The sequence below is a fragment of the Chlorocebus sabaeus genome, chromosome 6 (assembly GCF_047675955.1).
Source record: "Chlorocebus sabaeus isolate Y175 chromosome 6, mChlSab1.0.hap1, whole genome shotgun sequence".
NCBI classification, from domain to species: Eukaryota; Metazoa; Chordata; class Mammalia; order Primates; family Cercopithecidae; genus Chlorocebus; species Chlorocebus sabaeus.
In genome coordinates this window covers 2,993,345-3,019,001 of record NC_132909.1, presented here as the reverse complement: position 1 = coordinate 3,019,001, position 25,657 = coordinate 2,993,345, and the positions used below count along the sequence as shown (strand labels likewise).

The 25,657-nt window shown below is 61.7% G+C and overlaps 4 protein-coding genes and 1 long non-coding RNA gene across 16 annotated transcripts; 2 read left to right on the top strand and 3 right to left on the bottom strand.

Annotated features, from left to right (window-relative positions):
• Positions 1-235: 235 nt before the first annotated feature.
• COX6B2 (cytochrome c oxidase subunit 6B2) lies at positions 236-1,552 on the bottom strand. Its single transcript, XM_007998155.3, has 4 exons — positions 1,366-1,552; positions 1,131-1,243; positions 505-605; positions 236-413 (listed from the first exon to the last, which is right to left on the bottom strand). The coding sequence occupies exons 2-4, from the start codon at positions 1,240-1,242 to the stop codon at positions 360-362; spliced, it is 267 nt and encodes an 88-aa protein (XP_007996346.1). The 5' UTR covers position 1,243; positions 1,366-1,552; the 3' UTR covers positions 236-359.
• A 142-nt stretch (positions 1,553-1,694) lies between these two features.
• On the bottom strand, positions 1,695-9,549 carry GARIN5B (golgi associated RAB2 interactor family member 5B). Of its 3 annotated transcripts, XM_038006346.2 has the most exons (10): positions 9,315-9,549; positions 8,982-9,240; positions 7,680-7,704; positions 7,432-7,502; positions 7,258-7,361; positions 7,111-7,163; positions 6,951-7,027; positions 4,897-6,599; positions 1,955-2,041; positions 1,695-1,801 (listed from the first exon to the last, which is right to left on the bottom strand). In XM_038006346.2, the coding sequence occupies exons 1-9, from the start codon at positions 9,413-9,415 to the stop codon at positions 2,014-2,016; spliced, it is 2,421 nt and encodes an 806-aa protein (XP_037862274.2). In that variant the 5' UTR covers positions 9,416-9,549; the 3' UTR covers positions 1,695-1,801; positions 1,955-2,013. The 3 variants fall into 3 exon arrangements, with proteins under 3 accessions (XP_037862274.2, XP_072872014.1, XP_072872015.1); XM_073015913.1 differs by lacking the exons at positions 1,695-1,801; positions 1,955-2,041 and having other exon boundaries at positions 4,927-5,119; positions 5,304-6,599; XM_073015914.1 differs by lacking the exons at positions 1,695-1,801; positions 1,955-2,041 and having other exon boundaries at positions 4,927-5,119; positions 5,334-6,599.
• LOC140711799 (uncharacterized) lies at positions 5,943-6,942 on the top strand. Its single transcript, XR_012093084.1, has 3 exons — positions 5,943-6,045; positions 6,151-6,220; positions 6,474-6,942. It is a non-coding gene; the product is annotated as an uncharacterized lncRNA (long non-coding RNA).
• TMEM190 (transmembrane protein 190) lies at positions 7,347-25,634 on the top strand. 10 transcript variants are annotated; one of them, XM_073015918.1, is made up of 6 exons: positions 7,347-7,370; positions 22,185-22,301; positions 23,320-23,355; positions 24,073-24,198; positions 24,282-24,366; positions 24,455-25,634. In XM_073015918.1, exons 1-6 carry the CDS (start codon positions 7,367-7,369, stop codon positions 24,681-24,683), a joined length of 597 nt encoding a protein of 198 aa, XP_072872019.1. In that variant the 5' UTR covers positions 7,347-7,366; the 3' UTR covers positions 24,684-25,634. The 10 variants fall into 10 exon arrangements, 5 of the variants coding, with proteins under 5 accessions (XP_072872019.1, XP_072872018.1, XP_072872017.1 ...); XM_073015917.1 differs by lacking the exon at positions 7,347-7,370 and adding an exon at positions 17,116-19,029; XM_073015916.1 differs by lacking the exon at positions 7,347-7,370 and adding an exon at positions 20,828-21,404.
• Positions 10,912-17,037, bottom strand: IL11 (interleukin 11). The gene is made up of 5 exons (XM_007998152.3): positions 16,872-17,037; positions 15,185-15,357; positions 14,897-14,983; positions 14,615-14,776; positions 10,912-12,648 (listed from the first exon to the last, which is right to left on the bottom strand). Exons 1-5 carry the CDS (start codon positions 16,876-16,878, stop codon positions 12,478-12,480), a joined length of 600 nt encoding a protein of 199 aa, XP_007996343.1. The 5' UTR covers positions 16,879-17,037; the 3' UTR covers positions 10,912-12,477.
• Positions 25,635-25,657: the final 23 nt, after the last annotated feature.

The window sequence follows — 25,657 nt, the reverse complement described above, 5'->3', positions numbered from 1 at the left end:
AGCTGGCTCACAGCTGTCAACATGAGGCATCTACCTGCTGGAATGGAGAGGGAGAAGGACGGGAGGCACTCGGCTTCCTATCTTAGGGCCCTGACTGCCGTCTCTGCCTGATGGAGCAGCAGTCCTTCACCTGCCCCTTATTAGAAAAAGCAGTGTTAGCCCGGACACAGGCACAGGGAGGATCCCCACCACCACCACGACGCACCGCTGGCTGGGCGTGAAGAAGAAACATCAGCAACAGCATAACATTATTCGTGGCTTAGACACTGGGAGGTAGGGGTGGGTAACCGAGGCCGGGCCTCCGCGAGACAAAAAGATGCAGGGTCACTGCATCTTCAGAGGAAGCCGCGCTGGGGCAGTCAGATTTTGCCGGCAAAAGTCCCGTTCTTGATCTGCTCATTCCAGCTCTCCACCTGGGAAGCAGAAAGGCAGGGAGCGGGACGCCGGCTCAGCCTCAGCCGAGCCCTCCCCACGCCTGGCCCGGCGCCCCCTCTGCCGACTCACCCAGCTGGTGGGGCACAGCGAGTGGTACACGCGGTAATAGTACTCGCAGGGCTGCGTGCTCTTCCCACGGCGGGTCCTGATCTTGAGGCAGCGGTGGTAGTCTGTGGGGGGCGGGGTCACGCGACAAGCCACGCCCGTTCCAGGACAGGCCCCGCCCTTCCACTACTCGGTCCCTCCCAGTTCTTTCCTGCTTCGCCCCGCCTCCCTCTACCCCCGAGGCCTCCGTCCCGCCCCTCCCAGCGAGGCCCCAACCCCTACCTCCCTCACACTGCTCCTCCTAGCCAGACCCTGCCCTTACCTACCTTGCCCCACACTTTCCAAATCAGGCCTTGCGCCTACCAACCTCGCCCCGCCCCGCCCCTCCCGGCTCAGCCCCGCCTTTTCTCGGCCCGGCCTCGCCCCTATCAACCTCGCCCCGCCCCTCCCGGCTCAGCTTCGCCTTTTTTCGGCCCGGCCCCGCCCCTACCAACCTCTCCCCGCCCCACAGCTCAGCCCCGCCCCCACCAACCCAGGCCCGCCCTGCCTCCCACCCTAACGGTCTCCACGGGACTACGGGTGGGAGTGGCCCTCCCTGCCTTCCCTCGTCACACCCTGCGCCCCCCATAACCTGGCGGAGCAGGTCTCACCCAGGAAGTTCTGGTAGCAGTTACGGGTCTGGTTCTGGTTGGGGAAGCGCGGGTCGAAGGGCGGCGTTGCCCATTTCCCCTTGGGGGGCTCCTGGGCTTCCACATCCAACATCCTAGAAGGAGGCAACTTCTGCGGGACGGGACGGGGACTCCGTGGGGCCGAGGGGGCGCCCTCGCTCCGACCCGTCCCCCAATCCGGACCCCCGCCCCTCAACCCCACCCGTCGTGCCCTCACCAGCCTGACGTCGGCGGCCACTGGATCTGCTGTACGACGGTCCCGGGTGCCGCTGGCTTCTGAGTCCGCGGGGTGCGGTCCCACCCGGCTCGGGAGAAACGCACCCGCGGCCAGATTGGCTCGGACGCCGGAGCCCCAGCCAATGGGAGCAGTCGTGCGCCGCGGGCCTGGTAGGGGCGCCCCCACCCGCCCCTCGCTCCCTGACGCCCCCTCGGGGACCCGCGCGCGCACAGGCACTGAGGTGCGACCTGCTGAGTCTCAGACTCAAGCTTTAATCGCTGCGAAGTTGGGCGGCTCCACGGGCTCGCCCCGCCCCCGCCCCCCAATATATAAAGGCATATCGATAGTTCTGGTATCTACCGGACGGGGCGAATCCCCCCAAGCGGCCTTTCCACATTCTGTTTCTTACAGTCGGTGCGCACAGAACCCTGGGGGCCTGTGGAGTTAAGAGGAAAGAGTGGCGGTGGGGTCAGGGCTCCTGGGACCCCCCCTTCCCCCCGTTCCTCCCCTCTGCCCTCCCCCCAGCCCTCCCCCCTCCTCCTCTCGGTTCCCCCTTCCCCCCCCCCACCTCCAGGGTCTTAAAGGGTACCTGGCAGCGCTGGCCTCCTCTGGACAGTTTCCGACTGGGGTTGAGCCCCCCCCATCCGGCTACTCAAAGTGCTGGGAGTGCTGCAGGCTGCAGGGAGAAAGCAAGCAGAGAGAGCTCTGGGGGACAGGGTAGGGAGAGGGGGTACCCAGGGCTTTAAGAGCTGCAGATGCCTGGCTTAGGGGAGCGTCCTCCAGGGCGGGTTTTGCTGTGTGTTTGGTTCACTGTTGTATCTGCCTGGGGCAGAGCCTGGCAGTAGTAAATGCACAGTAAATCCGAGGTGGAGTCAGTGAGTCCTGGCTCCAGGGGCAGGCAAGTAACTGGAATCTGGGCAGGTGGTTTCACCTCTAGAACCCTGCTAAGCTTCTCTCCCTCCTGCCTGGTTAATATCAGGCCTGACTCACGATTGGTCACACTGACAGTCAAATGTACGAATTAAGAATCCCGGCCAGGTGCGGTGGCTCATCCCTGTAATCCTAGCAGTATGTGGGGCAGAGGCGGGAGGATTGGTTGAGCCCAGGAGTTTGAGACTAGCCTGGACAACATGGCGAAACCCCATCTCTACAAAAAATACCAAAGTTAGCCAGGCATGTTGGCACGTGCCCGTGGTTCCAGCTACTCAGGAGGCTGAGGCAGGAGAATCACCTGAGCCTGGGTAGGTTGAGGCTGCAGTGAGCTGTGATGGCATCACTGCACTTCAGCCTGGGCAACATGTGAGACCTCGGTTTTGTTTTGTTTTTTTTTGAGATTGAGTCTCACTCTCTCTCCCAGTCTGGAGTACAGTGGCACCATCTCCGCTCACTGCAAGCTCTGCCTCCAGGGTTCCCACCATTCTCCTGCCTCAGCCTCTGGAGTAGCTGGGACTACAGGCGTCCGCCACCATGCCCGGCGAGGATTTTGTATTTTTAGTAGAGGCGGGGTTTCACCGTGTTAGCCAGGATGCTCTCTATCTCCTGACCTTGTGATCCGCCCGCCTCGGCCTCCTAAAGTGCTGGGATTACAGGCGTGAGCCACCACGTCCGGCCCCAGAGACCTCTTTTCTACAAAAAATCAAAAACTTGGCCGGGCTTTTGGAGGCTGAGGCAGGAGGATCACTTGAGCCCAGGAAGATTGAGGCTGCCGTGAGCCATGATCACACCACTGCACTCTAGCCTGGGAGAGAGAGTGAGAGACTCTGTCTCTAGAGGGACTGCACTCTAGCCTGGCGATAGAGCTCACCTCCAACCCATGAGTAGCCACTCCCCTTCCTCCACACCAGGCCCCTGGCCTCCAACCATTCACTTTCTGTCTCTACGGGTTGGCCTGTTCTGGGCATTTCATGGAAATGGGGTCTCTGGCCTTTTGTGTCTGGCCCGTTTACTTGGCATGGTGTTTCTGAGGTGTTGCAGCCTAGAGACGCCCCTCTCTCCACATTCTCCTGACTGCTCCCATCAAGACTTCAACCCCAACCCCCACATCACTTCCACACTGGTAAATCCAGAGGTCTGACCCCAGGCCCCGCTTCCTTCACCTGACCACAGCGCTGTCTCCACATGGTGCTGAGACTCCCCCCTCTCTGGCTGCTCTGCTCTCCCTGACTCTGGCTCCTCTTTGCCCAAACACCTCAGACTTTTCTCCATCTCCACTCACTCGCCGGTGAATTCCTCCAATCTCACAGCCTGAGCTAACCTCTCTGTGCACCAGTGACTCCCCAAATTGCTTCCCCTGAGCTCCAGACTCGTGTCCAACTGCTTGCCCTGCATCTTCCCTGACACCTCAGAATCAAGGTGTCCGAAAGAGAGGTGTTCCTGAGCGCCCCCCAGAACCTACTCCCCTGCACTGCCGCCGCCTCCTCCGGGCATCTCGAACCCACATCCTCCCAGCCGTCTTCAAGTCAGCCTTTCTCTCACGTCACAAACCCCAACCCGCGAAGCAATCTATTGGCTCACTCTTCAAAGCATCTCCAGAGTCCCCCGCTTCTCCACACCTCCATCACCTCCCATCTTGTGCAAGTCACCATCATCTCCTACCTGGGTTCCTGCAGCCGCCTCCACCCTGTCCTCCAGGCACCCACTCTTGCCCCCTCTACATCCTCCACGCCCCAGCCAGAGGCAGCCTCTTCACACATAAATCAGTCCCCATTATTCTTCTGGTCCAAACCCTCCAGCTCGCTCAGAGTCAAAGCCAAAGTTCCTAAAATTGTCTGCCAAGTCCTCCACGAGGGGGGTCCCCCTGCTGCGCCGCTGACCGAGTCTCCACCCTGGGATCCCCGTGGTCCAGCACATTACAAACACTCCTGCCCCAGGGACTTTGCAGTGGCCATTCCTTCTGCTGGCATGCTTTCCCTGCAGATGGCCTCATGGCTTCCTCCGTCCTCTCCTCCAAGTCTTCACACAAACCACTCCAGCTCAATGAGGCTTCCCTAGACCACCTGGGCTGTGGTGGGGGCTGTCCTGTGCACTATAGGATGCTGAGCGGCATCCCTGGTCTCTACCTGCTAGAAGCCAGGAGCACATCCCACCACCACCAGCCCCATGGTCAGACGCTGTATCCCCACTGCCTAGAACAATGCCTGGTACAGAGTCGGCACTCATTATGTATCAGAGTGAAAGGGGGCCGAGCGTGGTGGCTCACGCCTGTAATCCCAGCACTTTGGGAGGCCAAGGCGGGCAGATCACTTGAGGTCAGGAGTTCAAGACCAGCCTGGCCAACATGGTGAAACCCCCGTCTCTCCTAAAAATACAAAAATTAGCCGGGCGTGGTGACACGCGCCTGTAATCCCAGCTACGCAGGATGCCAGGAGGCGGAGGTTGCAGTGAGCCAAGATCATACCACTGCACTCCAGCCTAGGTGACAGCGTGAGACCCTGTCAAAAAAAAAAAAAAAAAAGGGAAAGGAGGGAGTGATCGTCTCTATCTTATAAACAGCAGAGCTCACAGTAAATGCTAGCTGCTAACCCCCGCTACCTGGGTGGAAGGTTAAAGACACCCGATTCCTCCTGTATTTCCTCTGCCTTGGTGGCCGTGTTCCTCACAGTTTCAAGTTCTAAGAGCATGGGCAAAAGAATTTCTGAAGATGACCCCACAGTGGCCAGGGGGTGCTGGGCTGGCATCTTCACGGGCTCCTGCGACAGTCTCTTGGGCTGCTGGGACGCCTTGGCTGTGGCCTCCGTCTTTGAGATGGGGGTCTCTGAGAAGGGGGATGACAGTAAGCCCTCCCACCGTGAGGTGGGCAGGGGGATAGGCGCCTGGGAGATTCCTTCCCTCTTGGGACTGGCAGAGGTGGGCTTGGAGCGAAGGGGCACCTTGGGCGGCCCCTTGGGGTCCCAGGGTGACCCTTTACTCTCGCCCCATTGCCGCTTGCCCTCCTTCACCCAAGTGTGCGACTCTGGCTGTTCTCTGACCACCACTGGCTTCCCCTCCGGTGAGGACAGCTGGCCTGGGTGGAAGGGCACTGAAGCCATCATTGACGTGGCAGACGCCTGTGAAGTCGCCAAGAGCCAGGAGGGAAGTGAGACCAGAGAGGGTCTCACGCGCTGCTCTTTGGAGTTGGCCAGGATCGTGAGCTTGGCGAGGGTGAGCGCTTCCACGGAGAAGGGCCTGCTGTGCTCCTGGGAGGGGCCCTCGACAGCCAGCTCCTTTGTCTCGACCCATCTCTTCCGCTGCTCCAGCTCCTTGGATCTCATGCCAGGCGGGTCCAGGGACCTCTCTTCAAGCTTCGCCAAGTGGGCCTGGTCCTCCAACTTCCCCTGGCCCCTGAAGGCCTCCAGGGTCACCTCCTGGGTTTTGCTAACCAGAATGTCCTTGGACTCCTTCTTGGTCACAGTGAAGGGCGACTCCAGGGACTTGACCTGAGTCGTCATCACCACGTCTGTCTCCTGGGTGCCCACTGTCACCGCTGGCTCCGGTTTCCCTCCAGACTGGCTTCTCTCCAGCACAGCTCTTCCAGGAATTCCTGTTGGCAACACGTCGCCAGGGAGCCTCCCCCATGAGGCAGGCGAGCCCGGTGCCATCTGGTATTGGGGAGGTGAGGTCTGCAGAGCCTTTTGGGATGGCGCAGGGAGAAGCAGAGATTTCCTCTTTGGAGCAGTGGGGGACACAGCCTTCTGGGGAATGGTAGGTACAGATGGGGCCTTCTGAGATGGGGGTGGGGTCTTCTGGGGTGGGGCAGGTACGCCTGGGGCCTTCCAGGGAGGAGCTGATGCGGCTGGGGCCTTCCAGGGAGGAGCTGATGCAGCTGAGACCTTCTGGGGAGGAGCCAATCCAGGTGGGGGCTTCCACGAGGAAGCAGGTACAGCTGGGAGCTTCTGGGACTGGTCAACGAGGAATGGTGCCTTGCAAGACATGACAGGGCCCGTCTGGCAGGGTGGTGGCCCCCGCCCCTGGTGGGAGCCCATAGACCTGGCCTTTTCCCTGCCCCTGGGGATGGAAGAGTAGGGTGTGGAGAGGCGGGCAGCCGGGGGATAGGGAGCCAGGCCGGAGGCAGCAGATGACAAAGTGCTGCTCTCAGAATCCATGAGGTCTTCCATGTCCTGATGCCACAGGCACGGGTCCAGGGAGCTGCCGGAGCCCAGAAAGAAGCAGTCAGGGCTGTCAGCTGAGACACAGTACGAAGGGCTCTCAACCACATGTCCCTGGCCTGTGGCCTCCTCAGATGCAGATGTGCAGGCCTGTAGATGGACAGAGGGCAGAGGATGCGTGGTCAGGATGCATGGAGACCCCAGACCTGGGAGGGCAGACCCCAGCCCCTCCTCCCTCAGACCCAGGAGTCCAGGCCCCCGGCCCCTCCTCCCTCAGACCCACGGAGTCCAGGCCCCCGGCCCCTCCTCCCTCGGACCCAGGAGTCCAGGCCCCCGGCCCCTCCTCCCTCGGACCCAGGAGTCCAGGCCCCCGGCCCCTCCTCCCTCGGACCCAGGAGTCCAGGCCCCCGGCCCCTCCTCCCTCGGACCCAGGAGTCCAGGCCCCCGGCCCCTCCTCCCTCAGCTCTGGGGCCTGGGCCCCGCCCTGGGTATAAGGCTGGCCTTTGGAGAGGACTGTGTCTGCTTGGCCATGCTGGAAATGATGCTGAAGATGGTCCAGATGGTGATGCTGGTCTTCTCTGGATGGGGGAGCAGTCTGAGCCCTTTTGGGCGGGAACCAGAGCCACGCGGTATGGCAGGGGGTGGGGTGGGTTGATCTTACCAGAAAAGTGGACTTGGGTGTGAGTCCTGTCGGGGTGGAAGTCTGGGTGGGACCTGCAGGAGCAATACCATGGGACTTTGGTGGCATCTGGGCTGGGGTCTCCCACCTTCTCCCACCCACCCACCGGCAACAAGACCCCACGCCCACGTCTTTTCTGCAGGTTTCTTCCCGACGTCAGCATGCTCCAGCTGCGACCAGATGAGGGGCACAGAGTCGCCCACGGCCTGAGACTTGAAACTGCGCTTGCGTGCCTGGCATGGGTGAGGAAGGGACGGTTAGACAGGGGCAGCCCCTAGGGCGCGCACCGCCCCGCCAGCTCACCTTGGCCTTCCTCTGTCTCCAAGTGGCCACCGGAGACTTCTTATAAGGAAAGTTGTGCTTAGCAACCTTGACTGGGAAGAGAGAAAACATCCTGGATCAGGGACCCCAGGGGAGGGCACGAGGACCTACCCCAGGAGCTTGTGGAGGCCCCGACCAAGGGAGGGGGAAGAGCCAAAGGGTGCAACTCCGTCCCTGCTGGGGGAGAACCCGACACCCAGAGGTCCTGAAGAACAGCAGGGCCTGCTCACCTGCATGTCTGCTGAAGGGCTGGTCCTGTGGAGACAGAAGGAGGCAGGAGGGGCCTGGGCTTCCACATCTCCATAACCTACCCAGCCAGAGGTCTAGGCCCCCTCCTGCTCCCAGGACCCTGCGATCCAGCTCCTCCTCCCTCAGACCCAGGAGTCCAGATCCAGCCCCTCCTCCCTCAGACCCAGGAGTCTAGACCCAGCCCCTCCTCCCTCAGACCCAGGAGTCCAGATCCAGCCCCTCCTCCCTCAGACCCAGGAGTCCAGACCCAGCCCCTCCTCCCTCAGACCCAGGAGTCCAGACCCAGCTCCTCCTCCCTCAGACCCAGGAGTCCAGGCCCCCAGCCCCTCCTCCCTCAGACCCTGGAGTCCAGATCCAGCCCCTCCTCCCTCAGACCCAGGAGTCTAGACCCAGCCCCTCCTCCCTCAGACCCAGGAGTCCAGATCCAGCCCCTCCTCCCTCAGACCCAGGAGTCTAGACCCAGCCCCTCCTCCCTCAGACCCAGGAGTCCAGATCCAGCCCCTCCTCCCTCAGACCCAGGAGTCCAGGCCCAGCCCCTCCTCCCTCAGACCCTGGAGTCCAGATCCAGCCCCTCCTCCCTCAGACCCAGGAGTCCAGGCCCAGCCCCTCCTCCCTCAGACCCAGGAGTCCAGGGCTCCAGCCCCTCCTCCCTCGATTCAGGGATCCAGTCCCTAGTCCCTCCTTCCTCAGATCCAGGATTCCAGGACCCCAGCCTCTCCTCCCTCAGACCAGGAGTCCCCCAGCCCCTCTTCCCTCAGACCCAGGAGTCCAGACCCCCAGCCCCTCCTCCCTTGACTCAGGGGTCCAGGACCCCAGCCCCTTCTCCCTCAGACCCAGGAGTCCCCCCAGCCCCTCCTCCCTCAGACCCAGGAGTCCCCCCAGCCCCTTCTCCCTCAGACCCAGGAGTTCAGATTGCCAACCCGCCACCCTCAGAACCAGGAGTCCAGGCCCCCAGCCCCTCCTCCCTGAGATCCAGGAGTCCAGACCGCCAGGCCCTCCTCCCTCGACTCAGGGGTCCAGACCCAGCCCCTCCTCCCTTGACTCAGGGGTCCAGGCCCCCGACCTAGACTTTGGGCTCTTGGTCCCAGTCCCCTCTGGATCTGGCCAGGGAGTTCCTAGGGCCTGCCATGCCCTGGGCTGTGGAGCTGGGGTCCCACCTGCAGGTGCCCGGGGAGTTCCTGGGGCCTGCCATGCCCTGGGCTGTGGAGCTGGGGTCCCACCTGCAGGTGCCCGGGGAGTTCCTGGGGCCTGCCATGCCCTGGGCTGTGGAGCTGGGGTCCCACCTGTAGGTGCCAGGTGGAGGCAGGTGCTTTGGCCAGGGGCACATCCAGGGGGTCCGTGCACATGGTCCTGGGGGCCCAGGTGGGAGGCGGCTCCTGAAGCAGGTTGATGAGGCGGATCCAACAGTGGAACAGGAAGCCTGCCTCGTTGTCGGGGGCGTCCAGGGCCAGGTAGTACTGGCGGCCCGAGACCAGGCACAGCTTCAGGCGCCAGGCAGAGAGGTCATGGACGCAAAGGTGGACGAGGTCCAGGGGGATCATCCTGGGAGAGGGAGAAGGGAGCGTCTAGAGCAGGAAGGGCAGAGGGGGCAGCCAAGGGGTTGGGAGATGCGGCACCTGGTCAGCACGAGGCCCGAGCAGTCCCTGTCCTCGGCAGGCTGGCCGATCAGCAAGATGTCGGGCAACACCAGGCCTGGCAGGGAGGCAGCCACACCCATGGCCAGCCGGTTGGTTCTGTGATTCACGAACACTGGGCCCCCTTGATGGGTCACCTGGGGCAGTCAGGGAGAGGCGCTGGAACCACTCCTTCCTCCAGCACCCGTGGCCTGAGCCTCCCTCCGGGTCGTCCCCTACACAGGGACGGCTAAATCCCATTCCCTCTCAAAATCCCCCAGCCCGGGTGGCCTCGCTTCCCCTCTGCCCCTCTCAGCCCCAGGGCACTGGGAGCTGGAGACCTGAACAAAGTTACTCTCGAACATGGGCAGTGGACGGAGGGGCAGGTATTCGCCCTTCTGGAGGGTCTTTTGCAGCTCCCCCAGAACAGGGACCCACTTCGGGGTGCCCTGGAGCGGCTCAAGGCGCCTCCTGTTTCGAAGCCAGATCATGGTGGCGGTGGGTACTGGTTTAGGGACCCAGAACCAGGTGTGCAGGCCTCCCAGCCCCGGCCCACCAGCCTTGGCCCCTGGGGCTTCACGGGTGCCTGGAGCTCAGAGTTACAGAGCGTGGAGATGCCCCAGGCTGGGAGACTCGGGCCTCGGCCATGGCCCTGCCAGGGTGGACAGCAGGGGCCGGGGGGAGGAGCCTCTGGTGGAGGGGCTTTGTGACCTCATCGGACACACAGGGGCCTCTTCCGGGAACTCTCCGGGGACCGTGGGCTCTCTTCTCCTCCAGGGATATAGCCTGGAGTTTTTTTTGTTCATTTGTTTTTTGTTTTTTGAGAGGGAGTTTCACTCTGGTTGCCCAGGCCGGAGTGCAATGGCGCGATCTCGGCTCACCGCAGCCCCTGCCTCCTGGGTTCAAGCGATTCTCCTGCCTCAGCCTTCCCAGTAGCTGGATTGCATCTTTAGTAGAGACAGGGTTTCTCCATGTTGGTCAGGCTGGCCTTGAACTCCCGACCTTAAGTGATCCACCTGCCTCAGCCTCCCAAAGTGCTGGGATTACAGGCGTGAGCCACCGCACCTGGCCAGCCTGGAGTCTTAAGGGCTGAGATGGGTGAATCAAAACTCCAGGCCCAGGATGGGCACCCCCAACTGCAGACCCAAACTAGTGACAACACGGGGCCCCTGGAAGTCTGTCTGGGTTATTGTAAAGGGAAAATTAACTAAAGGGTCTGAATTATCGTCCCTACTCTGCCATTGGCCCTTCTCCAGGCCCTGGGTAAGACCCAAATCCCTACTGAACCTGTTTTTCCGTATCTCATGTGTGTGCCTGTTGCAAGGGTTCCTCAACACCAAGATGCAAAGAGATCTTTGGGAAAGAGCCAGACATGGCACAGAATCCCACTTCCACCTCTCCCTAGCTGTGTGACTTTGTGCAACAGAGTCCCTACTCCTTGTCTGAGACTCAGTTTCCCAAGCCTGTAAAACAGGGCGTATTCAAGGGTCCGGGAGATTTGTGTAAGTAAAAAGCCCACACTTAGTGCACAGCCCTGAGAGGCCCACTCAGCGGTCAACTTTGTCCCCTCCTGAGGGCTTGTTTTTGGAGGGGAGGAGGCTGTTATTCTGTTCTTCTAAAAATAGTGTTTATTATTTTTAAAATGTGTCATGCAAAATACACAGTCATGGCAGAAATTCTGTAAAATACAGACAATCATAAACATCAAAAGTCACCCACAATCCCACCTCTCTCCTTTGACCTGGAGACAGTCATTGTCAACATTTGGCTTATTTCCCTTTAGGGTTTTTTTTTTTTTTTTTTTTTAAATCCATATATAGAAAGAAAAACACAAAAATTGGAATCGCATCATGCAGTGGTTTTGTAGCTGTTTCATGTCAGGACATCGTTTTTTTCTTTTTTGAGACAGGATTTTGCCACGTCTCCCAGGCTGGTCTCGAACTCTTAGACTTCAGTGATCCACTCGCTTCGTCCACCCAGAGTGCTAGGATTACAGGCGTGACCACCATGCCTGGCCAATGTCAGGCTATCTTTCTATATCCAAAGCAGGCCTCTCTCCTTAGCTTCCCTGAATGCTAGTCCCTGCTCTGGGTGGCCGGGTGGCATTCCATCCACCGATGCACCATGTTGCTTAACCCTCACCTGTTGGATATCTGGATTGTTTCCAATTTGCTATGGTAAACACAGCCATAATGAACCATCTTGACCTTGCGGCTTTGTCACATATGGGTACTGTTAATCACAGGGAGACTTCTGGAACCTTCCATTAAATATTTATGGAAGACCTATATAGGTCAGGTGCGGTGGCTCACACCTGTAATCCCAGCACTTTGGGAGGCCAAGGCAGGAGGATCACCTGAGGTCAGGAGTTCGAAACTAGCCTGGTCAACATGGTGAAACCCTGTCTCTACTGAAAATACAAAAGAAATAAATAATTAGCCGGGCGTGGTGGTGCACGCCTGTGATCTCAGCTAATCGGGAGGCTGAGGCAGGAGAATCGATTAAACCCGGGAGGTGGAGGTTGCAGTGAGCTTAGATTGCACCACTGCACTCCAACCTAGGCAACAGAGCGAGTCTCCATCTCAAAAAACAAAGAGCCCTGTGCAGTGCGGAGCCCCAGGCGAGGCTCAAACTCTGCCTCCACAGAGCTGTCTGGGTGACTGACGGTCTCCCAGTCCCTGCCCAGTTACCCGAGCATCCAGCCCCAGCTGTCAGACAAATCGCCCTCAAGTGGATATGTATGACACATTTAATTCCTTGTTCTCCGTCTCACAAAGGTTTCTCACATTTTTGTACAAAAACCCAGGCTTCCCTTTCCCCTCCCTCCCCACCCCAACATGAAAAGTAATTGCTTAAATAAATAGTATGTATTCCTGCCCAGGCCTCGAGGGGGAGGAGCCAGGGCAGAAGTCTGTGGACACAAGAATCCGGGACCCCAGCTCCCTCCTCCTTGGGGACCCAGGAGTCCACCTGCTTCCCACCCCCGCTCCTGAAATAAATAAGTATAAATAAGGCACAGATGCCCCCCAGGCCTCATGGAAGGACTGTCTCTAACTAGGGGGAGATAAAGGCAGGGGGATCACCTGGCTGTTTCGCCCCCAGTACCGAAATAAATAAATAAATAAGATGTGGCTTTGGAAGGACGGTGGTGGCTCTGGGCCTCGGGTCACAGCCGAGTCTTCAGCAGCAGTAGCCCCCTCACAGCCCAGTCAAGTGTCAGGTGCAGCCCCCCCAGGATGGCGTGGGCGGCCCTGATGCCCCCCCAGGTTGAGGAGGGGGGCGCCAGCGGGGGCGCCGGCGGGTCTGGGGGCAGCTGGGGCAGGGCCAGGCGGGACATCTGTGGGGAGAGGAGAGAAGGTGAACCACAGGTAGACGGTGCAGCGGGGGTGCAGGGCAGGGGCGACGTGGAGCTGCAGCTGAATCGGGGCTGGGGAACCTCCAGGCTGCATATTCACAGGGGGACTGTGGTGTGTGGGGTGAAGTGTTTAGGCTGGGAGCTCTTCAGGGTGTGGGGTTCAGAAAATTGAGGCTGGGGTCAGGATGGGCTTCCAGAGCTAAGTGTGGGGGCTGGGGGTGAAGTCTGTGGAGTCAGGGCTGGCATCTTAGTTGCAGGTGAGGGATCAGGCCTGGGGGTTGTGAGGGTTGCCAGGGCTAGAATCTCAGCGCTGGGCTTTTGTTGTTGTTGTTTTAAAAAAAAATTAACCCTCACGCCTGTAATCCTAGTAGTTTGGGAGGCCCAGGCGGGTGGATTGCCTGAGCTCAGGCAATCCGGTCTCTACTAAAATAGAAAAAAAATTAGCCGGGCATGGCAGCATGGGCCTGTAGTCCCAGCTACTCAGGAGGCTGAGGCAGGAGAATCGCTTGAGCCCGGGAGGCAGAGGTTGCAGTAAGCCGAAATGGTGCCATTGCACTCCAGCCTGGGCAACAGAGCGCGAGACTCTGTCTCCAAAAAAAAAAAATAAATAAATAAATAAATAAATAAATAAATAATAATTAAGAGACAGAGTCTTGCTATGTTGCCCCGGCTGTCTCAAACTCATGGCCCCAAGAGGTCCCTCTGCCTTGGCCTCCCATGCCTTGGGATTACAGGAGTGAGCCACTGCGCCCGGCCAGGGCTGGGGTTTCAGAGAGTGTCTGGGGTCTGTGGGCTCCAGTGTAGGGTCCGGCCCTGGATCTCAGGGCTGAAGTCCTAGAGGTGGGATCTCTGGGTTCCAGTTCAGGAACTCATGGGTGAAGGCTGGAGTCTCGGAGCTAGAAGTTGGAATTTGAGATCCAGGGTGTTTGGAGCTAGGCCCAGGAACCAGGGTTTGAAGGCTTCTGGGTTCAGGGCTTTGGGGCTGGCTTTGGAAGTGAGGGTCTTGGGGCTGTACAGGCACAGGCTCAGGGTCTGAGGTCTCGGGGTTTTAGATGTGGGGAGGGAGACATAGGGCCTCAGGGCTCAGGGTCTAGGGCCTTGAGGTCTTGGGTTTGTAGAGCCAGGGTCCCAAGGCTGGCTTTGGGCCAGGGTCTTGTATCTTAGGGTCTGGGATCTTTAAGGTGTCAGGATCTCAGGTCCAGGGCCTGGGGTCTCAGGTCTGGAGATCCATGGTTTTCTTTTCTTTCTCTCTCTCTCTCTCTCTCTCTTTCTTCTTTTTTTTTTTTTTTTTCTTTTTTTGAGAGGGGGAGTTTCACTCTTGTTACCCAGGCTGGAGTGCAATGGCATGATCCCAGCTCACTGCAACCTCTGCCTCCCAGGTTCAAGCAATTCTCCTGCCTCAGCCTCCCAAGTAGCAGGGACTACAGGCATACATCACCACACCTGGCTAATTTTGTATTTTTAGTAGAGACGGGGTTGCGCCATGTTGGTCTGGCTGGTCTGGAACTCCCGACCTAGGGTGATCCACCCGCCTCAGCCTCCCCCAAAGTGCTGGGATTACAGGCGTGAGCCACCGCGCCCGGCCAGGTCTGTGGTTTTCAATGCCATGGGGCCAGGGTCTCCAAGTCTTGAGTTGAGGATTTGAATTCCCAAGTCTTTGGGCTTCAGGGTGGGGTCTTGGGTCTTAGGGGCTGGGATATGGGGACTTTGAGGTCATAGATGATGGAGTCTCAGAGTCTTGGGGTGAGGATTTGGAGTTTCTGGGTGGGATTTGGGGGTCTAGAGCCTCAAGGTCTCAGGGCCACAGGATCTTGGGGCTGTAGAGGCAGGGTCTCAGAGCAGGGCTGTTGCACTTAGGTCTGGGGTCTCAGGCTTCAAGGACTCAGGCCACAGGATCTTGGGGCTGGGGTGGGGGTCTGGGGTGTCAGGTCTTGGGAACAGGACATACCAGGAGCTGCAGCCGGCGCAGCAGCCGGTCCAGCCGGGTCTGCAGGGTGCCCAGCTCCGGCTCCAGGGTCTTCAGGGAAGAGCCCATTGCCCGACGCAGCCACTGCACATGCCGCAGGTAGGACAGTAGGTCCGCTCGCAGCCTTGTCAGCACACTCGGGAGCTGAGGACAGAGCCAGGACATCAGAGAACACCCAGCCAGTGCCCGCTGTGCCCCTCATCCTCCCCACCCCCTTTACTCCCTGCCTCCCGCCTTGTCCCCAGCCCACTCCCCTGCCCTTACCTGTAGAGCTCCCAGTGCCCCCGCGCTCATGGCCAGGGTGGGCAGGGAATCCAGGTTGTGGTCCCCGTCAGCTGGGAATTTGTCCTTCTGGAAGGGAAAAAAGGCTGTGAGGGGGCCCCTGCCCAGCCTAGGGGCTCCCTCCATCCCCCATGCCAGGCCCCCAACTCTTCCTCTCCCTCACTCTGCCACCCGAGAGCCCAGAACCCCTTCAAGTGGCCTGCCCACAGACATCTCTCCGTTCCTCTCTGCCTCTCACTCCTGTGCTGGCCCCAGCCCAGTCTCTCCTACCAGCTGTATAGTCAGCTGCCGCGTGTCCTCCAGGAGAGAGCGGGTCAGGAGCACGGTGCTGTCCAGCTCGGCCCGAGGGTCTGGGGAAGCTCGAGGGGAGCCAGGTGGTGGCCCAGGGGCAACAGCTGTATCTGGCCACAGGCTCAGCACGACCAGGACCAGGCGGCAAACACCTGAGGGCAGGATAAGACAGAGAGCTCAGGCTGGACTCCGGGTCTGAGAGAGGAGGGGCTGGGCCTGAACTCCGGGTCTGAGGGAGGAGGGACTGGGGGCCTGGACTCTTGGGTCTGAGGGAGGAGGGGCTGGGGCCTGGACTCCTGGGTTTGAAGGAGGAGGGGCTGGGACCTGGACTCCTGGGTCTAAGGGAGCCTCCAGGGGCTGGGGGTCCCGGACTCCTGGGTCTTAAGGAGGAGGGGCTGGGGCCTGGGCTCCCGGATCTGAGGGAGGAGGGGCTGGGGGCCTGGACTCCTGGGTCGGAGGGAGGAGGGGCTGGGGCCTGGACTCCTGGGTCGGAGGGAGGAGGAGGCTGGGGCCTGGACTCCCGGCCTTAAGGAGGAGGGAGCTGGAGGTCTTAAGTCCCAGGGTGGAACGCCCGCGGGCAGGTCGCAGGGCCGGGCGGGCTTCCCTCTCCCTCCCTGGCTCTGGCGGCCCCGCCCGTCGGAGCAGACGCGGCCCGGGGCGGGTAGACGGGCCGGGCGTCTCCCGTCCGCCCCCGGACGCCGGAATCTGGGCCCCGGGGCGGGGCATGGGGGGGGAGGCACAGGCCAGAACCTGCCCCCTCCCCGGGCCGCGGGAGCCCGAGCTGGCTGGGAGCAAGGGAAGGAGCCAGAGGCCAGGACGGAGCCCCGGAGACACGGACCTCTCCCACGGGAGACCCCTTAGACGCCCTCCCAGGAGCCCCGCCGGGTGGGCCGCAGGAAGCCGGGCCGCAGCGTACCTGGGCGGAGAGGGGCAGAGCCACGGGCCCGGCCGGGCCGCGGGAGTGGGAGACCTGGCGGCGGGGGGCTAGGGGGTCCAGGACTCGCTCCCCGCAGCCCACCCCGGCCGCCCCGCCCACCCGGCCACTCGCCAGCCAATCAGCGCTCCCCGGCCGCCCGCGCCTCGCACACCCCCTGCCCGCCCCCTGGCCCTGCCAGCCGTCGGTCTGTCGGTGCGTCCGTCGGCCGCATCTGCCCGGCTCTCCTCGCTCTCCGCCCGCGCCCAGTCTCTCTCCTCCCCCTGCCTGGGGTTGCTGCTCCCTGGCTTGCTCCGGTCTCCGCGGACCCTGCCTCAGTTTCCCTCCGGAGCCTCTCTGCCGGGATCCCAGGGAGTCTGCGTCTCCCGGTCCCCGCGGGCTCTCTGGGGCCTGGGCCGATGGGGGTTCCCTCCCTCCCGGCACCAGTCCCTCCGTCCCTGCCCCTGCTCGGTCTCCGCGTCTCGCTCCCTCTCGGGGCCCTGTCTGGCCCGTCCCTCCCGCGGCGCCTCTGATTGGCTGCCTCCATCCGCGCCTGTCTGTGTCTCTCTCTGCCCATCTCCTCTCGGCCTCCTCCTGTCTCCGAAGCTGCTCTCCTCCTCGTCTCTGACTCCCCGGCTGCCTCTCTCCGGGTCCCTCTCTGTGCGACTCAGCGGGGTCTGCTCCCACCCCCGCCGTGGGTCCCTCTCCTCCCTGCCTCCCTGTCCCCTCCACCCACCCCACGAACCAACTTACAGTTCATGTCCCCGCAGGGCCAGGGGTTCCCCAGGGCAGGGGGCAGGGAGCCGGGGGCCTTTAACCCTTCCCTGTCCGCTGCCGGGGGAGCCCCGGGGGTCAGCTGGGCCGCGGCCTGGGGAGGGGAGGCATGTGCCCGTCAGCAGCAGGGCCGAGGCAGTGAGGGAGTGTGGACGCCTGGGGGGTTATATAGGGGGCTGGGGCGGGCGGGCGGGGGGCAGGCGGCAGGGGAGGGCGGCCTGACACATCCTGACTCACCCTCCCTGCCTGCCTTTTCCATTCAGACGGAGCGGCTGCCTTGCAGGGCTCACGCCGCCGCGCTCGGAGGAGGGCACGGAAGGAAAAGTTGGAAAAGTTGAAAAGGGAAAGGGGGGGGTGGTCGGAGAGGGGCTGGTGAGGTCATTGGCGTCCCCTCCCTCCACCTCCACGGGCCAGAGCAGACACTCAGGCTCAAGCGCTGGGGCCTGACTGTGGGTGGGGGTCCGGCTGGACCAGGACTGGCAGAGAGAGATGGGGAGGCAGGAGGACAGAAAGGCAGAGAGAGGCCGGACGGAGGGACAGGACAGGGGCCTGGAGAGGTGGAGGCAGGAGGAAGAAGGAGTCGAAGGGATGGAGAGAGAGACACACACACACAGAGTGAAGGAGAGACTGAGACAGAGACAGGGAGACCCAGATCCACAGAGATGGAGGCAGCCAGAGAGACACACCAGAGAAGCAGAGAGGATCAGAGGGCCAGTCCTGGAGACAGAGGAGAGGTTCTGGGAGTCCGAGATCAGACAGCGGGAGGAAGACAGCAGGAGGCACTTGGGGAGACCGGGGAAACCCCAAGGGAAAAGGAACAGAGATACCAAGACTCTGAGAGAGAGGACGCAGCAGCTGAAGGCACCAGGCAAAGAGACACGGGGCAGATGACAGGGATGGAGAGGCCTCATTAACAGAGATGGGGAGACAGATATTAGAAAGACAGAGACGCTGAGATGTTGGGGACTCAGCAATGGGGGCAGAGAGTAAAAGCCTTTCTCATTTTTTTGTTTGTTTTTTGGGACTGAATCTTGCTCTGTTGCCCAGGCTGGAGTGCAATGGCGTGATCAATGGCATAATCTCAGCTCACTATAAGCTCTGCCTCCCAGGTTCAAGCGATTCTCTTGCCTCAGCCTCCCGAGTAGCTGGGATTACAGGTGTGCGCCACCACACCCGGCTAATTTTGTATTTTTAGTAGAGATGGGGTTTCACCATGTTGGCCAGGCTGGTTTCGATCTCCTGACCTCATGATCCTCCTGCCTCAGCCTCCCAAAGTGCTGGGATTACAGGTGTGAGCCACAGTGCCCGGCCTCGTTTTTGTTTTTTTTGAGACAGAGTCTCGCTCTGTTGCCCAGGCTGGGATGCAATGGTGTGATCTCAGCTCACTGTAACCTCTGCCTCCCAGGTTCAAGTGATTCTCATGCCTCAGCCTCCTGAGTAGCTGGGATTACAGGCACCTGCCACCACTCCTGGCTAATTTTTCTGTTTTTAATAGAGATAGGGTTTTGCCATGTTGCCCACGCTGGTCTCAAACTCCTGAGCTCAGGTCATCCGCCCACCTCAGCCTCCCAAAGTGCTGGGATTACGGGTGTGAACCACCACGACCGGCCAGAAAAGCCTTTCTCGAAGAGGCAGGTGGAGACAGGAAGGAGGAAGAGAGACGAAGATGGAGGACCAAGAGAAAGAGGCGCTGAAACACTCCACAGAGGCGAGACTTCCATGTGCGACTCTCCCCCTCTGTGCCTTAGTCTCCTCATCTGTGAAGGGGGGGTTAATGAGCACCCCCAGCCCTCTAAACGCCACGATGAGGATAAAGTGAGCTCGTTCACGTGAAGCAAAGTCAGTGCTAACCATCCTTATTCCCCTCGTTAGTTTTTATGAACACATCAGGGACACAGAGAAAAAGATGTTGCCTTCAAGAGAGACGGGGAGGATGAGGGAGACGCAGGAGCAAGGTGGGGTGAAAACGGGACAGTGGGGACACTGAGACAGTGGCCAGAACTGGGGCCAGGGGCCAGAGCCCTGGACGTCGCTGCACAGAGGTGGAGGCGGGAGAGGTGTGCAGGGGGAGGGGACCCGCAGGCCAGGGTGGAGGCAGCAATGCCACCACGGTGGAGGCATGACCTCATCGCCTCAGGTAAGAGCTCTTTCCCTCTCTCTGGCCTGTCACAGCCACCCCTTCCAGGGCCCCCCAGGGGCCCTCCCCAGCACCGGCTCCTGCTGGGACCCAGGCCTCTGACCACTGGGTCTCCGCCCCTCAGGGGGCCTGCTTCCGGCTGAGTCAGTGTGGGGGGCCCAAGGCTGCGTCAGTGAGGGGAGAGCTGACGTAGACCCCCCCCAGACCGGCGGGGCCAGCCAAGGTGACTCAGGCCACCAGCTTGGGGGATGGACTAGCCCGAGGGGATAGGGGACTGGCTTGGGGCCAGCTGGGGAGCAAGAAAAGGGCTCTGGTAATGCCAGCCCCGTCCCCCTACAGGGACCAGAGCCCAATCCCCTGCCCCTCCTCCCTCAGACCCAGGAGTCCAGGCCCGAGTCCCTCCTCCCTCAGACCCAGGAGTCCAGACCCCAGTCCCTCCTCCCTCAGACCCAGGAGTCCAGGCCCCCCAGCCCCTCCTCCCTCAGACCCAGGAGTCCAGGCCCCCAGGCCCTCCTCCCTCAGACCCAGGAGTCCAGGCCCCCAGCCCCTCCTCCCTCAGACCCAGGAGTCCAGGCCCCCAGGCCCTCCTCCCTCAGACCCAGGAGTCCAGGCCCCCAGCCCCTCCTCCCTCAGACCCAGGAGTCCAGACCCCCAGTCCCTCCTCCCTCAGACCCTGGAGTCCAGACCCCCAGCCCCTCCGCCCTCAGACCCAGGAGTCCAGACCCCCAGTCCCTCCTCCCTCAGACCCTGGAGTCCAGACCCCCAGCCCCTCCGCCCTCAGACCCAGGAGCCCAGGCCCGAGTCCCTCCGCCCTCAGACCCAGGAGTCCAGACCCCCAGTCCCTCCTCCCTCAGACCCAGGAGCCCAGGCCCGAGTCCCTCCTCCCTCAGACCCAGGAGTCCAGACCCCCAGGCCCTCCTCCCTCAGACCCAGGAGTCCAGGCCCCCAGCCCCTCCTCCCTCAGACCCGGGAGTCCAGACCCCCAGCCCCTCCTCCCTCAGACCCTGGAGTCCAGACCCCCAGCCCCTCCGCCCTCAGACCCAGGAGTCCAGACCCCCAGTCCCTCCTCCCTCAGACCCTGGAGTCCAGACCCCCAGCCCTTCCACCCTCAGACCCAGGAGCCCAGGCCCGAGTCCCTCCTCCCTCAGACCCTGGAGTCCAGACCCCCAGCCCCTCCGCCCTCAGACCCTGGAGTCCAGACCCCCAGGCCCTCCTCCCTCAGACCCTGGAGTCCGGGCCCTAAATTCTAGTTCAAGAAAGGTAGAGGAGACTCTTGTGGCCCTTCTACACTTTGGGGAGCATGTATGGGGAAGGTCACGGGTCTGGGATGAATCCGGGGTCCCAGCTGCTGCCAGTTTCCTGTCTCGTCTGGGTCCGCAGCCCTGCGTTGGGGGCTCAGACTCCATCCCAACAGCGTGGCTGCAGGAGGCGCAGGTAGATGGGCGGGTGCGGAGTGGCGGGGCTCGGAGTTATTGGCAACTCCTGGGTCTGCCCAGATCAGGGTGGGACACATTGGGCTACTTCTGTGAAAACAAGAGAAAGAGAGAGAGAAAGAGATGAAGATCGGAAAAGAGACCCAGAGGCAGGACTAGGGAATCCCAAGAAAATGACAGATGACAGAGACAAACAGAGCCGGAGAGACAGGGGTGACAAAGGCCCCAGAAAGCAGCCAGGGCTGTGGATCCCAGGGGAAGCTAGAGACCAGCTTGGGGGCTCGGAAACAGACTGGGCAGCCGGGGCACAAACCCCTGGGGTGGTCAGAGACACTGGGGGGAAGCCACGGGGACGTGGGGGATGACCAGGGAGTCCTGGCTCCCGCGAGGCCACGGGGGGAAGCCGAGCCGGCAGGGTGTGAGGTCAGCAGGTCCCAGGCTGTGTGTGTCCGTCTGTCAGTCCCCGGGGGGTCCTGTCTGGCCTCTGGGGGGTGACGGGGCAGGCTGGCCACAGAGGCAGCCCAAACCTGTCATTAGCGGTGAGGGCCGTGACGGCGGGGGCCCCCCCAGTCCCAAGCCGCGGTCCAAGGCCAGGCGGCCCCACCCCCCACCCCCTCCTTGATCCCTGAGGAATCCCGGGAATTGGGAAGTGGGTCCAGATGATGTTGACACAGGAAACGGTCAGCAGCTGCCGGGCCTCAGCCCCACAACCCCTCTGACCCCCACCCCCGGCCCCCTGCAGAGACCCCTCTAACCTGTGTCATCTCTGACGAAGGCAGCCCGGGGCCCACTCAGTACCCACCAGGATGTTTACAGGAGAGATGGGCAACACAGGGAGTCACCCCATGGGCTTCCTGAGAAGTGGGTCTGGCTCCTGGACCATCCGCACAGACCCACAAGCTCAGGCCCCCAGCCTCTCCTCCCTCAGACCCAGGAGTCCAGGTCCCCAGGCCTTCTTCCCTCAGACCCAATTCTGGCTCCCCGCCCCATCCTTCAGACCTGGGAGTCCAGCGCTCAGCCCCTCCTACTTCATACCCAGAAGTCTGGGACCCCCAGCCCCTCTTCCCTCAGACCCAGGAGTCCTGGCCCCCAACCACTCCTCCCTCAGACCCAGAAGTCTGGGACCCCCAGCCCCTCCTCCCTCAGACCCAGGAGTCCGCCCCCCCAGCCCCTCCTCCCTCAGACCCAGGAGTCCAGGCCCCAGCCCTTCCTCCCTCGGACCCAGGAGTCCAGGCCTCAGTCCCTTCTCCCTTTAATGCAGGTGTCTGAGTTTCCAACCCCCTTTTCCCTCAGATGCAGCAGTTCCAGCCCAGAGACTGTCCCAGGGGAGCTGAGACTCCCTCCTCACTGTGCTGCAAAGCTGACTGGATGATTTGGGGTGCACTAGGGGTTATGGTCCCAACCCAGTCCCTCAGTCCGGCTTCCTCCTCTTGGAAGCCAAGTTTCCTCCCAGTCACTGGGGAGTGGAGGGTGGGAATCAATGTGGAAGCTTCAGGATCTCCATTTGGCTGACTCCCTCCCTCCACTCTCTAACCTCTGTTCACAGATGGGGAAACAGATCTAGGAGGGATATGGAGGTTCCCTGCCCAGGAGCCACCGTCACAGTCTCCGAGCAGCTCCAGGCCCTCAAATCTCAGCAGGGGCCACATGGCCTGTCCCCTTCCCTGTTTTTGTTTGTGTGTGTGTGTGTTTTGATTTTTTTGTTGTTTTTTTTGGATACAGAGTCTCACTCCTTCAACCAGGCTGAGTGCAGTAGCACAATCTCGACTCACTGCAACCTCCACCTCCTGGGTTCAAGCAATTCTCCTGCCTCAGTCACCCAAGCAGCTGGGATTATAGGCAAGTAACTACCATGCCCAGCTAATTTTTGTATTTTTAGTAGGGACGGGGTTTCCCCATGTTGGCCAGGCTGGTCTCGAACTCCTGACCTCAGGTGATCCTCCTGCCTCGGCCTCCCAAAATGCTGGGGTTATAGGCATGAGCCACCGCGCCCAGCCCTATCGCCTTCCCTGCTAAACATTCCCTAGACAGCAGGCCTGGCGTGCCTGAGACGAAAAGCCTCTCGGGGTCCCCTGGACTTAGGCTCTGGCCACCATTGTCTCATCTCCTTCCAAGGTCTCCTTGTTGCCAGGGTGGTGGGGGGGGGACCTTCCCCAACAATGGGGCTCAGTGAGGCCTCTGTGTCTCCCAGCCCCGCTTCCCCTGGTTGCTAAGGCGAAAGACTCCCTAGCAACGGGGTTTCCTGAGCCTTCGGGCCACCCGAATCCACCTTCTCAGGTATCACTTTCCTAAGGAAAGGAATTCCCTCGCAAGACCTCCCAGTTCCACACCCCTCAGGGCACCCTGGGTGATGTGGAGACACACCCCAGACCCCCGCGCCCTCCCAGACTTCTCGTCCCCGCCGTAAGTTGCCAAGGAGGCCCTTCTAAACCTGAGACGCCCCCCCCTCCCACCAGGTACCTAAAGAATCAACACCCTAGACCAGGCATGGCCAGGCTGGTGTGAAGCCCCCCACCCCCCTTCATTCCCGTTGCTGCGGGGACTCCCTAGCAACAGAACTCAGAATCCTGGGGCCTGGCGGGCAGGCGGGCACGGCCGGTTACTGGGGTGATGTCCCCTAAGGCCTCTTCCCACAGCGGCCCCAGGGGTCTGGGGAGGCGACATGTTGGGCTCTGGGATCCCAGCGCTGGGCCTGCTTCTGCTCCTGCAGGGCTCGGCAGGTGAGGGGCTGGTGAGGCTGGGGAGCTGAGGAGGGGCGCCCGGCCCTGCACAGCCCTAACACTGCCCTGGTGAGGCCGGGGAGCTGAGGAGGGGCGCCCGGCCCTGCACAGCCCTAACACTGCCCTTTCTCTGGCAGACGGAAATGGAATCCAGGGATTCTTCTATCCATGGAGTGAGCAGCGGCTGAAATACTGGGTCGCCCAGAGAGAGGAGCCCAGATCAGACCCCTGAATCTGAGGGAGGAGGGGCTGGGCCTGGACTCTTGGATCTGAGGGAGGAGGGACTTGGTCCTGGACTCCTGGGTCTCAGGAAGGAGGGGCTGGGGTCCTGGATTCCTGGGTCTGAGGGAGGAGGGGCTGGGGTCCTGGATTCCTGGGTCTGAGGGAGGAGGGGTTGGGGATCTAGACTCCTGGGTCTGAGGGAGGAGGGGCTGGGGGTCTGGACTCCTGGGTCTGAGGGAGGAGGGGTTGGGGGTCTAGACTCCTGGGTCTGAGGGAGGAGGGGTTGGGGGTCTGGACTCCTGGGTCTGAGAGAGGAGGGGCTGGGGTCCTGGACCCCTGGGTCTGAGAGAGGAGGGGCTGGGCCTGGACCCCTGGGTCTGAGAGAGGAGGGGCTGGGGTCCTGGACCCCTGGGTCTGAGGGAGGAGGGGCTGGGCCTGGACCCCTGGGTCTGAGAGAGGAGGGGCTGGGCCTGGACCCCTGGGTCTGAAGGAGGAGGAGCTGGTGTCCTGGACCCCTGGGTCTGAGGGAGGAGAGGCTGGGCCTGGACCCCTGGGGTCCTGCACAGAGTAAGCACCAGGAAGGCACCCGGGAGCGTGGCCTGGACATCCCGTGTGTGAGGGCTTCGGAGCGGGGCACGGTGATGAAGCCATTGGCGGTTGGTCCCCAGGCTGTGAGGGTGACATATGGGACCGGGAGAGCTGCGGGGGCCAGGCGGCCATCGAGAGCCCCAACCTCTGCCTGCGCCTCCGGTGCTGCTACCGTGATGGGGTCTGCTACCACCAGCGTCCAGACGGTGAGGGCTCCTGGTCCCAGGTCCTTGGGGCATGGGGGTGGTGGCCGGGAGCCCCAGGTCTTAACCCTGCCTCCCTTGTCCAGAAAACATGCGGAGGAAACACATGTGGGCGCTGGGCTGGGCGTGCGGCGGTCTCCTCCTCCTGAGCTGCAGCATCTGCTTGTTCTGGTGAGTGGGCCTGGGATGGGGCGGGCGCCTGCACCCCCAAGGGGAGGGTCCGGCCATGGGCAGGGGCTGAGCCGTCCGCTCCCTGCAGGTGGGCCAAGCGCCGGGACGTGCTACACATGCCTGGTTTCCTGGCGGGTCAGTGTGACTTGTCCAAGTCAGTCTCGCTGCTCTCCAAGCACCGAGGGACCAAGAAGACGCCGTCTGCGGGCAGCGCGCCGGTCACCCTGTGCAAAGAGTCCAAGGATGCGGAGGGGGCCTCCGAGGGGGAAGGGACAGAAGAGGGTGAGGAGACGGAGGGCGAGGAAGACGAGGATTAGGGGCGTCCCCGGGGGACTGCTCAATACAGATATGGTGGACGGATGCGTGTTCTCGTCTCTGAGAGCTGTGGGGAGCAGGGGGCATGGTGTACACAGAGGCGAGGGTAACAGGTGGGGGCTGGAGGGGGTTTGGGGATGGAAGCTCAGGGGGCCCCAGGCTGTGGCCATGGGGGTGTGAGCTGAGGGGGACCCTGGAATGAGAGAGATCTGGGAGGTAAGTGGGGAGGATCTGAGCTGAGGGGGATCTGCGCTCATGGGGGTGTCCTGGGCTGTGATCATGGGAGCCCTGGACTGAGGGGATAGAGGTGTATGCGTGCTGGAGTGCGGGTCTGAAACGAGGGAGTTGGGGATATGTGGGGGTGGCGGGGTCTGAGGGGTGCCTGGACTGGGTGGGGGCAGGAGCATGCCACAGCCATGGAAACGTGCCCCTCAGTCTCCTCCATGGAGTGCCAGTGTCCGACAGTACCCCCCCACCCCCGCCGCTACCCCAGATACACCTAGATTACCATGGGCTGCTCTCCACCAGTAACAGCATGGCGAGGCAAGGGGTGGGGGTTCCGGGCACAGGCGCCACCTCAAAGGGCAAGGGCCTCCCTCATGGACGATGACTTCAGCTCCCAACTCCCCAGTGGCCAGTGGCAGTTTTCCTGGAGGTTCGCTACAGTCTAACACTCGTCCTACCCATCCCTCCCTCCCTCTCCCTGCACCAAGCTACCCTTCAAAAGTGTTTCCCCAATAAATATCTTGCAAGTCCAATTTGTCTCCGTGTCTGCTTCTCAGAGAACCCAAACTCACACAGCGATGTCGGGGTAGAGTGGAGGGGTCTGGGCTGAGATCCTTATCCCCCAGGCCCCTCCCTGGTCCCCTCTGAGAAGGGGCCAGTATAAGGCTGGGCTCCTATATCCCCAGGGCTCCTGGTCTCTCCAGGGCAGGGGCAGCCTCACCTCAGGTGTGGCCAGGCCCACCTGGGTGCT

Bases quoted from the DNA above. Each gene is read 5' to 3' on its own strand.
- COX6B2 (XM_007998155.3), bottom strand. From the start codon at position 1,242: ATGTTGGATGTGGAAGCCCAGGAGCCCCCCAAGGGGAAATGGGCAACG. The intron at 606-1,130 runs GTGAGACCTGCT...CGCCCCCCACAG, and splicing joins CTGCTACCAGAACTTCCTGG to ACTACCACCGCTGCCTCAAG. The intron at 414-504 runs GTGAGTCGGCAG...TCTGCTTCCCAG, and splicing joins CGCTGTGCCCCACCAGCTGG to GTGGAGAGCTGGAATGAGCA.
- GARIN5B (XM_038006346.2), bottom strand. From the start codon at position 9,415: ATGGGTGTGGCTGCCTCCCTGCCAGGCCTGGTGTTGCCCGACATCTTG. The intron at 7,503-7,679 runs GTGAGCAGGCCC...CTCTCTTCCCAG, and splicing joins GCCCTTCAGCAGACATGCAG to TCAAGGTTGCTAAGCACAAC. The intron at 2,042-4,896 runs GTAGCGGGGGTT...TTCTCCCTGCAG, and splicing joins GTCTTTAACCTTCCACCCAG to CCTGCAGCACTCCCAGCACT.
- IL11 (XM_007998152.3), bottom strand. The intron at 14,777-14,896 runs GTAAGGGCAGGG...CTCTGTCCTCAG, and splicing joins GGGCACTGGGAGCTCTACAG to CTCCCGAGTGTGCTGACAAG. The intron at 12,649-14,614 runs GTATGTCCTGTT...CTCTCCCCACAG, and splicing joins TGCGCCGGCTGCAGCTCCTG to ATGTCCCGCCTGGCCCTGCC.
- TMEM190 (XM_073015915.1), top strand. From the start codon at position 22,034: ATGGAGGTTCCCTGCCCAGGAGCCACCGTCACAGTCTCCGAGCAGCTC. The intron at 22,302-23,319 runs GCAAGTAACTAC...TTTCTCTGGCAG, and splicing joins CCAAGCAGCTGGGATTATAG to ACGGAAATGGAATCCAGGGA. The intron at 23,356-24,072 runs GTGAGCAGCGGC...GTTGGTCCCCAG, and splicing joins GGGATTCTTCTATCCATGGA to GCTGTGAGGGTGACATATGG.